This window comes from Prunus persica, chromosome G2, assembly GCF_000346465.2.
Source record: "Prunus persica cultivar Lovell chromosome G2, Prunus_persica_NCBIv2, whole genome shotgun sequence".
Classification (NCBI taxonomy): Eukaryota; Viridiplantae; Streptophyta; class Magnoliopsida; order Rosales; family Rosaceae; genus Prunus; species Prunus persica.
Window position 1 is genome coordinate 2,535,350 of NC_034010.1, and position 12,671 is coordinate 2,548,020.

General features: G+C 38.6%; 1 protein-coding gene and 1 long non-coding RNA gene across 2 annotated transcripts; one reads left to right on the forward strand and one right to left on the reverse strand.

Moving 5' to 3' along the window:
* LOC109947149 lies at positions 5,352 to 8,530 on the forward strand. Its single transcript, XM_020556660.1, has 8 exons — positions 5,352 to 5,745; positions 5,830 to 5,900; positions 6,694 to 6,967; positions 7,058 to 7,125; positions 7,300 to 7,587; positions 7,679 to 7,835; positions 7,922 to 8,032; positions 8,367 to 8,530. Exons 1-8 carry the CDS (start codon positions 5,352 to 5,354, stop codon positions 8,528 to 8,530), a joined length of 1,527 nt encoding a protein of 508 aa, XP_020412249.1.
* On the reverse strand, positions 9,683 to 11,211 carry LOC109947711. Its single transcript, XR_002270513.1, has 4 exons — positions 11,031 to 11,211; positions 10,878 to 10,949; positions 10,596 to 10,789; positions 9,683 to 9,856 (listed from the first exon to the last, which is right to left on the reverse strand). It is a non-coding gene; the product is annotated as an uncharacterized LOC109947711 (long non-coding RNA).

Genomic DNA, 12,671 nt, shown 5'->3' on the forward strand with positions numbered 1-12,671 from the left:
GACACTATTTGAGCTTGCTCAATCTTTTTACATGCTAACGATTGAGGTGGAGCTCTTGGGAATTACTAGAGTGGTTTCCAAGAGTTTGAAGAAGTTCTAAAGGTCAATGATTTTCACAAGGCGTTTGAGGCTCATCAAGGTCGAGATTATTGATGTTGGCTCACTTAAAGATGCAGAAGGATTGAAGACGAGTCGAAGATGACAGGACCCGATCCAAATTCCGCTTTGGAATCCGAGCGGGACCTTGTGCGTGTCTCGGAGTTCTATTGGGATGAAGTGGGTGAACAGAGATTGGTAGTCTCGGAGGATGTTGAACTGACAAAGTAACAAGTGTAGATAATTAGAGAACGACTCAAGACAGCCCAGGACCGACAAAAGAGTTATGCGGATAATAGAAGAAAAGATCTTCAGTTCGAAGTTGGAGACTGGGTATTTTTAAAATTATCTCCTTGGAAAGTTGTAGTAAGATTTGGGAAGCGGGGAAAACTAAGTCCTCGCTATATTGGACCCTATGAGATTATAGAGCGTGTGGGTCCAGTAGCTTGCCTTGCCTGCTGATCTAGCACGCTTGCATGATGTTTTCCATATCTCCATGCTCTGAAAGTATATTTCCGACCCCTCCCATGTGTTAGAGGAGCAACCAGTAGAATTGGAGGAGGATTTCACTTATGTGGAGTAACCAGTTCAGATTTTGGATTGGAAGACGCAAGTGTTGCGATCTAGAGAGATTCCACTTGTGAAGGTCTAATGTAGGAGTCATACTGTGGAAGAGGCTACATGGGAACCCGAAGACCAAATGCGGTAGCAGTACCTTCACCTCTTCGAGTGACAGGTGCATATATTTCGAAGACGAAATTTTTATAAGGGAGGTAGGTTGTAATGACCCAAACCTGAAATTCATATTTAATTAGTAATTTATTATGAGGGAAGACAATTTTGCCTTTGGAATAATTTCTTAACGAAAAGTTGACTTTTTGACCGAAAAGGAATTTGACAATTTCACATACACCGTTGCATAGAGCACGACGAAACGAGTTCGAAGACACGAAGTGGACTCGAATCCGAGTTTTAACAAAGAAAATACGGTTAAAATATCACAAGGGGCAAAATGGTAATTAGGAAAAATTAGATTTTTAAAACCCTCACTCTCTCTCTCTCTCTCGTCGCCCCCCCCCCCCCAGCGATAGTTTTTTTCTTCGATTGGTCGTCGCCACCACAGGGCGCCGTTTGCCACAAGATCGGACTCGTTCGAAAAGCCGCCACCTCCTCTTCCCCTTTCCGATCACTCTCCGCCCGTGGAACCGCCAGGCCTGGGTCGAAAACTGCAGAAAAACGAGCGATTTGACAGAACCGTGGGTCTCGATTTCTACTATTTTCTATGCTCTAGCTGATGGTGGATAGGTTTGCATCGATTTTGACGTAACTAGCTCGGTTTTCAAATTGGAATTCGGCTCCGTGTCGGCCACTTCCGGTCATTTTTTGAGGTAGGTCCAAGAACAAAAGTGGATCCAAATATGGTGTTATACCTAGGGTAGGAGTTTGGAGCCGTGGTTTTGAGATTTTCCGGTGATGCGTAATCGCTTTGGACACCCATCGCTGCCAGAGCGTGCGGCGGCGCGTGTGTGAGGGTAGTGTAGTGGCACTGTGTCTTGATGTGATCCTTAGGTTGTCACGAGCGCGTAGGAATTTGCGGATCTCAATTTGGATACCGTTTGAGCCTCGAACGAATTTTACATATTGTGCGATTTCCGGGTTCAATACGGTTGAGCTGATGGATCGTAATCTTTTTCAGATATGTTACTCTAGATAATTTCAGAATCGTGTAGGATTCGACGAATTGTGAATCGGAGTCCCGGATACTCCGAAAACGTGAACCCTAAGGCTAGGGTTTAGAAGTTATGTGATTACACGATCGTGATCAATCCGACCGTCCGATCAACACCAATACACTCTGGACATGTGTCCTAGACATATTGGACATTCTAGCGGCTTCCAGATCATATTGTGAGGTCATGGACCCGTGGGGTCCCGGGTTGATATTTTGGGACTTTAACGCTTTTTGAGTCCCAAGATACTAATAAACTAGAAGGAAAGCTTTTATGGGCATAGAGATAACTTTAATTTTACGCACGTACTTTTAGGAGCCGGGGGTCAGGGTTTTTAAATTAATACTATACTGTATTAATAGAATATTATGGTCATTGAATTAGGCACCTGGGCACCAGTTGACCCGCTGGAGGGACCTTCAAGAGGTCTAGCGAGCTCGGATTACCAGTGAGTGGACTCTTTGTTTTTATAAATGAATTTAAGCAGTTCAGTTTCAGTTATAAGCTATTTTATTCTGTTAAATATTTTATGTTGCATGCTGCCGAGTGAAATCTCTTTTAAAGAATATAGGAAAAGATATTCTCGTTAATTATCAGATAAATGGCAGCAGAATTTTAAAGGTTACAGGAATTCAGTTATCCAGCAGGTTTTCTTCAGAAATTTTATATTTTTCTAAATCACCTTGTACCCAGAGATTAAATGTTGCCTTCAGATTGTATTGGTTGCCTTCGATTTTGTCAGCATGCTTGACAGTTGCCCCACGAGTTCCTTGGTACTCGAACTCGTGTGGAGCGAGTAATGCGGATAAAGGTGGACTACGCTCTCTTGAATCTTGCGAGTTGAGGCTCGGATTGACCTCGTGTCACTGAGAACTGTGAGTATGTGTCACCCATGGTGATGTAAGGAACTGACAGATATAAGGAATTGACGGAAATAAAGGGTACACCTAGGCGGTAGTTTTAAACTGTTTTCAATGCTTTAAGAACTGAATGTTGACCATGAATATGATTGGTTTATATACCTGTATAATTATATACGTGCATTGATTTCAGAAATAAAGAGAATAACTATTATTGTAGGATTTTTGTTTTGTAAAAGGATTAACTATTATTGTACGCAAACTCCATAAGTGGTGGCTTCTCATCCCAATCACCCCGAAATTGAAGTGCACACGCTCTCAACATACCTTCCAATGTCTGAATTGTCCTCTCAGACTGACCATCTGTATGGGGGTGAAATGCAGTACTGAACTGCAATTGGGTTCCAAAGGCTTCATTTAACTTTGTCCAAAAATGGGATGTAAACCGTGGGTCTCGATCTGAAACAATGGATATTGGTACTCCATGAAGTCTCACTATCTCATTTATGAAAATCTTAGCCAGTTTGTTCAAACTATAATTTGCTCTCACAGGTAGAAAATGAGCGGACTTGGTGAGTCGATCCACAATTACCCGCACTCCATCATAAAGTTGCCTCCTTCTCAGAGTCTTCAACACAATGTTTAAATGCTTCATATGTGCCTTCTGACTCTTAGAATACACCAGAATGTCATCTATGAACACAATCACGAAGCGATCTAAGTAACGTCGAAACACTCTGGCGCATTAGTTAATCCAAATGGCATCACCAGGAACTCATAGTGCCCATACCTCGTTCGAAACACTATTTTAGGCACGTCCTCTTCTCTAACCCGTAACTGATGATATCCAGATCTCAAATCAATTTTAGAAAATACCTTGGCACCCTTCAGCTGATCAAACAAGTCATCAATGCGAGGCAAGGGATATCTATTCCGCACTGTGATCTTGTTCAGCTGCCAGTAGTCAATGCATAACCTCATGGTGCCATCCTTCTTCTTAACAAATAACACTGGAGCACCCCATGGAGAAAAACTAGGTCGGATGAAACCCTTATCTACCAGCTCCTGCAACTGAGTCTTTAACTCCCTCAACTCTGCTGGTGCCATTCTGTACGGTGCCTGAGAAATAGGATTCGTTCTTGGAGCGAGCTCAATAATGAACTCGATCTCCCGATGAGGAGGTAATCTAGGAAGATCCTCGGGGAATACATATGGAAATTCCTGTACGACTGGAATATCTTCCAATCTCAGCCCATTATCTCTGGTATCAATTACATGTGCTATATATCCTAAGCACCCTTTTCTGAGCAACCGTTTTGCAGTCATAGCTGAAATGAGGCAAGATGGAAGCACTCTACGTTCGCCATAAAAAGTTACTTCAGGTCGTCTGGGACTACGGAATACAACTTCAAGTCAAAAAGTCAACTTTTCGTTAAGAAATTATTCCAAGGGCAAAATTGTCTTTCCTCATAATAAATTACTAATTAAATATGAATTTTAGGTTTGGGTCATTACAGAAGACGTATTGACTGGGCTCTGGCGCTGGAGCGGAATCTGCATGCATTGGAGTGGTAGCGGGAAGGTTTTCCTCCAAGCGCAGGCGAATCTGGACATATTTTCTCCTAGTTTTGGGGTCCTTAAGTTTCATATTTCTTGTATAATTGTATTACAACCCTGTGACATATAAATAGGCACTTTACCGGTAGGTCATTGTAATGTGAAAAAGCTAAGGCATCAGGTTGGGTTTGAGTGATGGGTGAGAGAAAAGAGAGCTAGGGTTTGTTAGAGATCAAAGGGGATTCTTCATTGTAACCAAATGAGTTCTTTCATATTAGTGAATTTCTAGGAGATCACCAAGAAGATGTAGGCACAACGTTAAACCTCTAAAAATTCTTATGTTCTTTGTGTGCGTGTTTACTTTTTGGCTTATGTGTGCTTTATCTTTGTGTAGCTTATGTGTGATAGTTGCGTAGTCCACTAACAACAAGGTCTTAGAGTGTCGGTTGGACAATTTCAAAAACTGGGAGTACTATCAAAATTGAAAATAGGATACTATCTTAAAAGTAACCCATTTTTTTGGTGAAACATTCAAAATTTTATAAAACGTCCTTCCTTTTTTTTATCATTATTTTTCTCGTTATGTTGGAGGTGATTGTGTTAGCGAGATCCTAGCTTAATTAGGATATTTATTTCCTAGTTTATTAGGATTATATTTCTTTCCTTTTGTACAGATATTGTGTAACTAAGATTTTATCTTGTTTCCTAGTTTGACCCTACTAGGGTTACATCCTTGTACTATAAATATCTTCTTTTGGAGAATGAAATACAACCTGAAAAATATTCTACCCATATTGTTTGACTTGGCATCAGAGCCAGGTTTTCTAGTGACCTGTGTGTTGTGCCCACCCGTGTTCTATCCCCATATTTTTTTTCTCTACCTGTGCCTTGTGTGCCATCTTGGGTTTGTGTGTTGTGTTGTAGTGTGCATGCCTCTATTGTGTTCGTGTCATTCCTGTCTTCGTGCATCTGCCGTATTTGTGACTTTACTGTGTTTCACTGTGTTCTCTGTTGTATTCGTGCCTATCTTCGTGCATCTGCCGTATTTGTGCCTCTGCTGTGTTCCGTTGTATACTCTGCCGTGATCTGTTGAGTTTCTGCTGCAATCATGGGTGATAACTCCATTATTAGTGCTGTTGCTGCTGCCTCTGCAAATTTGTGTGTTTATGATTCTATTCCAGGTACTGGCTTCAATACTTGGATAATTGACACTGGTGCTTCTGATCATATGACTTATGATGCTAAATTTTTTGATGAGTTGTCTAGTAACACCTGTGACCCATACATATCTAGTGCTAATGGCTTGCCCTCTCCAATTACTGGTGAGGGCACAATCTCTCTCACTCCTACTTTGTCCTTGTCTTGTGCGTTACTAGTTCCCAATATCCATTGTAACTTGTTATTTGTTGGTCGATTACTTGATACACTTAATGTTTCTGCTACTTTCTATTCTACACATTGCTTTTTTCAAGATCTCAAGACTCATAAGACAATTGGGCATGGTAAACGGATAGGGGGTTATATTATTTGACATTGCCTTCTGTACCAGTTCGTGATCATGTTGTTAATACTGTTCAAAGTTGCAGTGTCAAAGACAAGCAGAAAATTTGGTTATGGCATCGTCGCTTGGGACACCCGTAATTTGGCTACCTTAAGCGTATGTTTCCATCTTTATTCTGCTCTTGTGATAAGTCCAGTTTTAAGTGTGAGACATGTATTTTGTCCAAGAGTCATTGCACTGTGTTTCTTTTGAGTGACAGCAAAGCTGGAAAGCCTTTTGATTTAGTGCATTCTGATGTGTGGGGTCCAGCTCACGTTATTTCGAACGAATTTCATTGGTTCGTCACATTTATTAATGATTGTACCCAACTCACTTGTTTCTTGCTTCCATCCTTCCAGAGTTCTGTATTATGGTATCTACTCAGTTTCATGCTCGGGTCAAATTCCGGACTAATAACGAAAGCGAATATATGAATAACACTTTGGCATCTTTCTTCCGTGCTCAAGGTATTATTCACCAAACGACAACCCAATTTACTCCTCAGCAGAATAGTGTGTCAGAACGGAAGAATTGTCAGTTACTTGAAGTTGCTCGTTCTATTATCTTTGGAGGCATGCTGTTTTGTTTGCTGCCTATTTGATTTATTGTACTCATAGTCGGGTTCTTGATTTCAAGACTTCACATAATGTGTTTGGTGACCATGTTTTCCCCTGTCTCAGTCTCCAAGTTGCCCCCTAAAGTTTTTAGGTGCGTTGCTATGTTCATGTCTACTCTTATCAAACAGAGTAAACTTGATCCTTGTGCTCTGTGATGTGTATTTATTGGTTACTCTTCTACTCATAAGGGTTATAAGTGCTATCATCCACCTACCCAGAAAGTGTATGTTACTTTGGACGTGACTTTCCATGAATAAGTGCCCTATAATGTCTCTCCCTCCTCTCCAATTTAGGGGGAGAAGAGGAGTGAATTGGAGAGTTTTATATTGGAGAATGATGTGTTTGAAGATACTGCTCTAGGGAAAGAAATGACCTATCACACTAAAGCAAGTGACCGGTCGCCCATATCTGAATATGAAACTTGTGGTCTTTATGAAGAAACGACTGATCACCCTTTGGAACTCGACCGGTCCCCTATATCTGGAGATGAAGCAGGTGCTCTCGGTGTCGAAACGACTGATCACCCTTTGGAACTCGACCGGCCCCCTATATCTGGAGATGAAGCAGGTGCTCTCGGTGTCGAAACGACCCATCACACTGAAGCAAGTGACTAGACGTCTGTATCTGAAAATAATGACAGTGATTCTTGTATGGAAGAGTTTGGTGCAATACCTCCCTATGCCCTACTAGTGCCCCAATCTACTCGTGATACTGAATTAAGTGAGGTAATTTCTAATGATCTATCTGTGTCAACTTATCAGCAGTTACCCTCACGAACCACTCGTGGGAAACCTAAAGTACAATATTCTTCTTATATACATGCCAAGTCTAAATATCCCATTAGTCATTATGTGTCAACTCATCGTTTGTCTAGGTCATATGCATCATATTTGTGTCAGTTATCTAGTGTATATGTGCCAACTAAGTTGCAGGATGCTTTATCTAACCCCAAATGGATGGATGCCAGGAATGTTGAAATGGATTCCTTGAACAAGAATAAAACATGGAATTTAATTCCTTTGCCACAAGGGAAAAAAGCTGTTGGATGCAGATGGGTGTTTACTTTGAAGCATAAAGCTGATGGTTCCATTGACCATTACAAGGCTAGATTGGTAGCAAAGGGTTATACTCAGACTTATGGAGTGGATGATTTGGAGACCTTTGCTCCAGTGGCAAAGCTCAATACTGTGCGTGTACTATTGTCCTTGGCCGCTAACACCCGATTGGCTCTTATTACAATTCAATGTCAAAAATGCATTTCTACACGGTGATCTCAAGGAGGAGATTTACATGGATCTCCCTCATAGTATTCATGTAACCTCTAAGGAGGGTGTTGCATGTAAAGTGCGAAAGTCTTTATATGGACTGAAGCAGTCTTTAAAAGCGTGGTTTAGGAGATTTGCTGCATCTATGAAGAAATTTGGGTATGTGCAGAGTAATCCATACTTTGTTGCTAAAGCCTCATAAAGGTAAATTGACAGCTTTAATTATTTGTTGATGATATGATCATGATTGGAGAAGATCAGGCAGAAATGCAAAATCTTCAGAAGTATCTGGCTTCTGAATTTGGGATGAAGTCATTGGGTGATTTGAAGTACTTTCTTGGAATTGAAGTTGTCAGATCTAAACATAGTATTTTTCTGTCTCAAAGAAAGTATATTTTGGATTTACTTGCAGAGACTAGAATCTTAGATTGTAAACCAATTGATACCCCTAGTGAATAGAATCATAAATTGAGGTTGTATCATGATCAAGCCCATTTAAATGAGGCACGGCACAGCACGAGCACGAATATTAATAGGCCATGCTCGGCACGACACGAAATCTTGGGCTGGCCGGGATCGAAAAATGAGGTAGTGAGTCGGTTTATTTATCTCTACAGATAAAGAGCGTTATCAACGGCTTGTGGATAAATTGATTTATTTATTTCATACACATCCTGATATTGCATATGCAATGAGTGTAGTGAGTCAGTTTATGCATTCTCCTAGTGAAGATCATATGAGTGCTGTGATGCGCATTTTGAGGTATTTGAAAGTAACTCCTGAAAAGGGGTTAATGTTTTGCAAGTATGGTCATACAGATGTGGAAGGGTATACGGATACTGATTGGGCTGGTTCAATTCACTGATAGACGTTCTACGTTTGGGTATTTCACATTTGTTGGTAGTAATCTTATTACTTGGAGGAGTAAAAAGCAAAAAGTGGTGTCTAGGTCTAGTGGAGAGGCCGAGTACCGTGGGATAGGTCAAGGTGTGTGCGAGTTACTATGGTTGAGAAGATTGTTGAGAGATCTTGGGTATGGACCCTAGAGACCCATGGCTTTGTATTGTGATAATAAAGCTGCAATTGCAATTGTGCATAACCCTATGCAACATGATCATAAAATGCACGTGGAGGTTGATCGACATTTTGTTAAAAAGAAGTTGGATGCTGAAATTGTTTCTTTTCCATTTATATCATCTGAGTATTAACTGGCAGATATTCTTACGAAAGTTGTGTCCACTACAGTATTTCTCAACTCGCTTGACAAGTTGGGCACGTGTGACATCTTTACTCCAACTAAAGGGGGAGTGTTAGCGAAATCCTAGCTTAATTAGGATATTTATTTCCTAGTTTATTATGATTATATTTCTTTCCTTTTGTACAGATATTGTGTAATTATGATTTTATCTTGTTTCCTAGTTTGACCCTACTAGGATTACATCCTTGTACTATAAATACATTTTTTTGCGGAATGAAATACAACATGAAAAATATTCTACCCATATTGTTTGACTGATTGAACACTACACATATCCTCATCCTAACCCAATACCTCGCATTATCTCACCACTGGAGCTCACTTCAACAGTTTCCTCGCTTTAAAAGTTTATTTAAGAAAACAATCTAATAAAATGGATGTATAATCGTAAAATGAAATCTATATATATATATATATATATATATATATATAAAGGCACAGACCATAAATGGTGAAACATTTATAAATAAGAAAAAACCTCAAATACCCATGGTTAACTAGTTTGCTGAACAACAACAATTTAATATTTGAAAGGCAAATTAGTACACACCTAATCTTTAAATAATAAAAAATTAAAACTAATTCGAGCCCATTAACTAGCAGTTTAAACTATTTCCATTTTTCTTTCATATTTCTTCTTTTGTTTTTATATATAAATGTATATTTACTCTAACGCTTTGTTGTCAAAGAAAGTAATTTTTATCAAAATAATCAATGTCAGACGAGCACTGTTTGATTTCTCCCCCACGGTTTATTATAAAAATAAAAAATAAAAAAAAATCAACTGGCCAGTGCGTAAACGCATGCCAAGAGGTAGTCAGTAACTGAAATTTAAAATTTCTAAAAAAACAAACCTGGAGTTAGCAGCAAATTAGCACCGCATTTCGAATGCTCAGTATTCTACTAGCGCCATACAACAACTACCTACGAAGACTGGAGAAATAAAGCCAGAAATAAAGATCGATGTATATATATTTGTGTTGTAAGATGAGAGAAATAGAAAGAATATTGCAATGGAACCGGAGAAAGTAAAGAAACAGGCCCTTAATTCCCAAAATAAAGAAAGAATATTGCAAAAGTTAGGAACAAGAGTTTTCCTACTAAGGTGTAAAGGAACCACTTGTGTTTTGCTCACCCAACAAAAAAAATTAAATAGTAAAGAAAATAAAGAAAACTAAAGTGTTAATTAGGTGATCACAAACGCACACAACAATATATGCTATGTCATTCATACACAAAAATACAAGTTCAAAGTAAGTTCTCCTACATGAAATCCAAAGCTGATGCCTCACTTGCATTCTGCATCTTTGAACTCAAATTGTTCTTGCTTGGGTAACTGAATCCTAGTTCAACGTTTAAAAAATGTTACTAAGAATCCTTATTTGCAATTCAGTAGTTATAACTAGCTTTAATTGCACTTTAGTCCTCGTACTTGTCAATAATTTCACTTTTGTCCTTATACTTTCCTTTATTTTCACTTTGGCCCCTATACTTTTTCATTTCAGTCTTCAGACTTATCCATAATTTCACATTGGTCTTACATTTTCCTTTATTTTCACTTTGGCAGTTATACTTATTTTAAATTATCTTTTGGTTCTTCCATTTTCAAAACCGGCTTCGGCCAACAACTCATACACAAGTTTCCAAAAATCAAAGCATCTTAAAACTTTACCTTAATATTGGTCCGAAATCCTGGGTGAAGCTCCCAAAGAGAAATAACCAACTCAAACAACACTTGAAAATTAACATAAGCTTGTTTAAGGTGTACCACTGCCGAGAAAGCTACTCTTGTTGGACTGCCACTATTTTTGGATATGTTGTAGAGAAAAGAATTCTAAACATCCTTCATGAAGGAAGTATTGTCCTCTGAGCAAAGGAAAAGTGACATACAAGAGTGAATAAGGTACTGTACAGTGATAACAGCAGAATCCGAGGAAGTGACGAACATGCTTACCACAGACATAGCTAGAGTAATTGGATTGCTCTCATATTTGGATATGTCATAGTTCTCAAACTGAGGAACAACCTTAGAGAAGGACCTTTTGTCAAACGAGCATTGGAGATTAAAGAAAACTGTTGAAATGAAAACCGAGCTGCAGAAACTCACCAGCCATGGATGAACACAGAAATGTCATAGCCGGTTCGAGGTTGCTAGACCGATCTGATGATGATCATTTTTGGATATGTTATAGTATTCGAGCAGACGAACAACTTGGATGAAGGAAGTTTTCTGATTTGAGCTTTTGAAGTCGGACTTCTAGAGTGATGAATAGCATCTACGAGTTTGGGTTTTCTAAAGAGGAAGAAGATGATGATGAACGGGTATGGTGATAGGAATATGACAGAGAAAAGGAGCAGAACCAGAATAAAAAGAAAGTGTGTGGACAGTACCCTGTCCCCCTTTTTTTTTTCTTTCTTTCAAATTCTCCTTCTTACTTTCTGTTATAAAACTTAAAGAAAATATATGTATATTTTAAAGAAGAATAATGCTACTTTTACCCCATTTGTATACCACATTTCCATACCACTTTATGTGGCAGATGAGGTGGATAGCCACATCAATTAAAATTATTTAATATTTTCTTTTCTTTTATGATTTATTAATACTTTAAAAAAATTGTCAATTAAACTTTCTTTATTAAAATACACTTTATTGATTTAATTGACGTAGTATATGATATAGACATGCCACATCATGTGGTACAAAAATATGGGATAAAACAGTGGTAAGTGTAGCATTACTCTTTAAAGAAGACAAAGCTTGGGATACGGAAGAAACCGATCTTTGATACTCAAAGTTTTCTCTTGGTTTTGTGTGTATTTCTTATTCATCATTGAAGCCTATTTATAGGCATAGGAAATACATAAAGTATTACTATAGTGGTAGGTTTATACATTACTAAATAGAGAAAATAGGGTGAGTCATTATAGCATACATGAGTGTAGTAGGCATCCATTTATTTAGTGTTATAATACTCTTCCTTGGATGCCACCATACATAGAATATGTCTCATTAAAAACCTTGTTAGTAAAAAAATTAATGGGATAAAAAAAAAAAAAATTGGACGAAGGGAAAAAGAGTGCACATTCATGTATAACACATAGCTCTGTCATGTGTAAGAGAGGACACTGATAAGCATGCAACACTGCCTCGTTAAAACCTTGCCAAGAAAAACTCAGTGGGATGAAAACCTAGATTAAGGAAAAATAGTACAGTGTATACAAACTTTGGTGATAGCAAGCGCCCCCTGATAAGTATGCACCAATTTTACTGATTGTAAAGTCGGCATAATCCAATGCCATGCACCAATTTTTGAAATATATGTTTCGGTAAAGACTTGGTAAAAAGATCTGCTAGATTATCATTTGAACGTATTTGTTTGACTTCAATTTCTTGTTTCTCCTGAAGTTGGTGTGTATGGAAAAACTTCGGTGATATATGTTTGGTCTTGTCTCCCTTGATGTATTTGTTTGGGCCAAAAGCAACCCACACCAGCCCACTTCTCACAAAGGCCCACAAAACAGAAGAAATGGAGGACTGGGTTTTGATTTGAAAATAAAAAGCCCAAAACCAAATCAAAAGCCCATGTCTTTTACAAAGTGGCAGAGTCGTAAAAACGTCAAGATTTAGTGGCAATCCACCATTGACGCAGATCAATAAAAAATCAAAAGAAAAATTGAATTGGGCCCGGCTTGTGATCTCAAAACCTGGAGTGCAAAATCAAAAGGCCTTTTTTGGAAAGCTTAT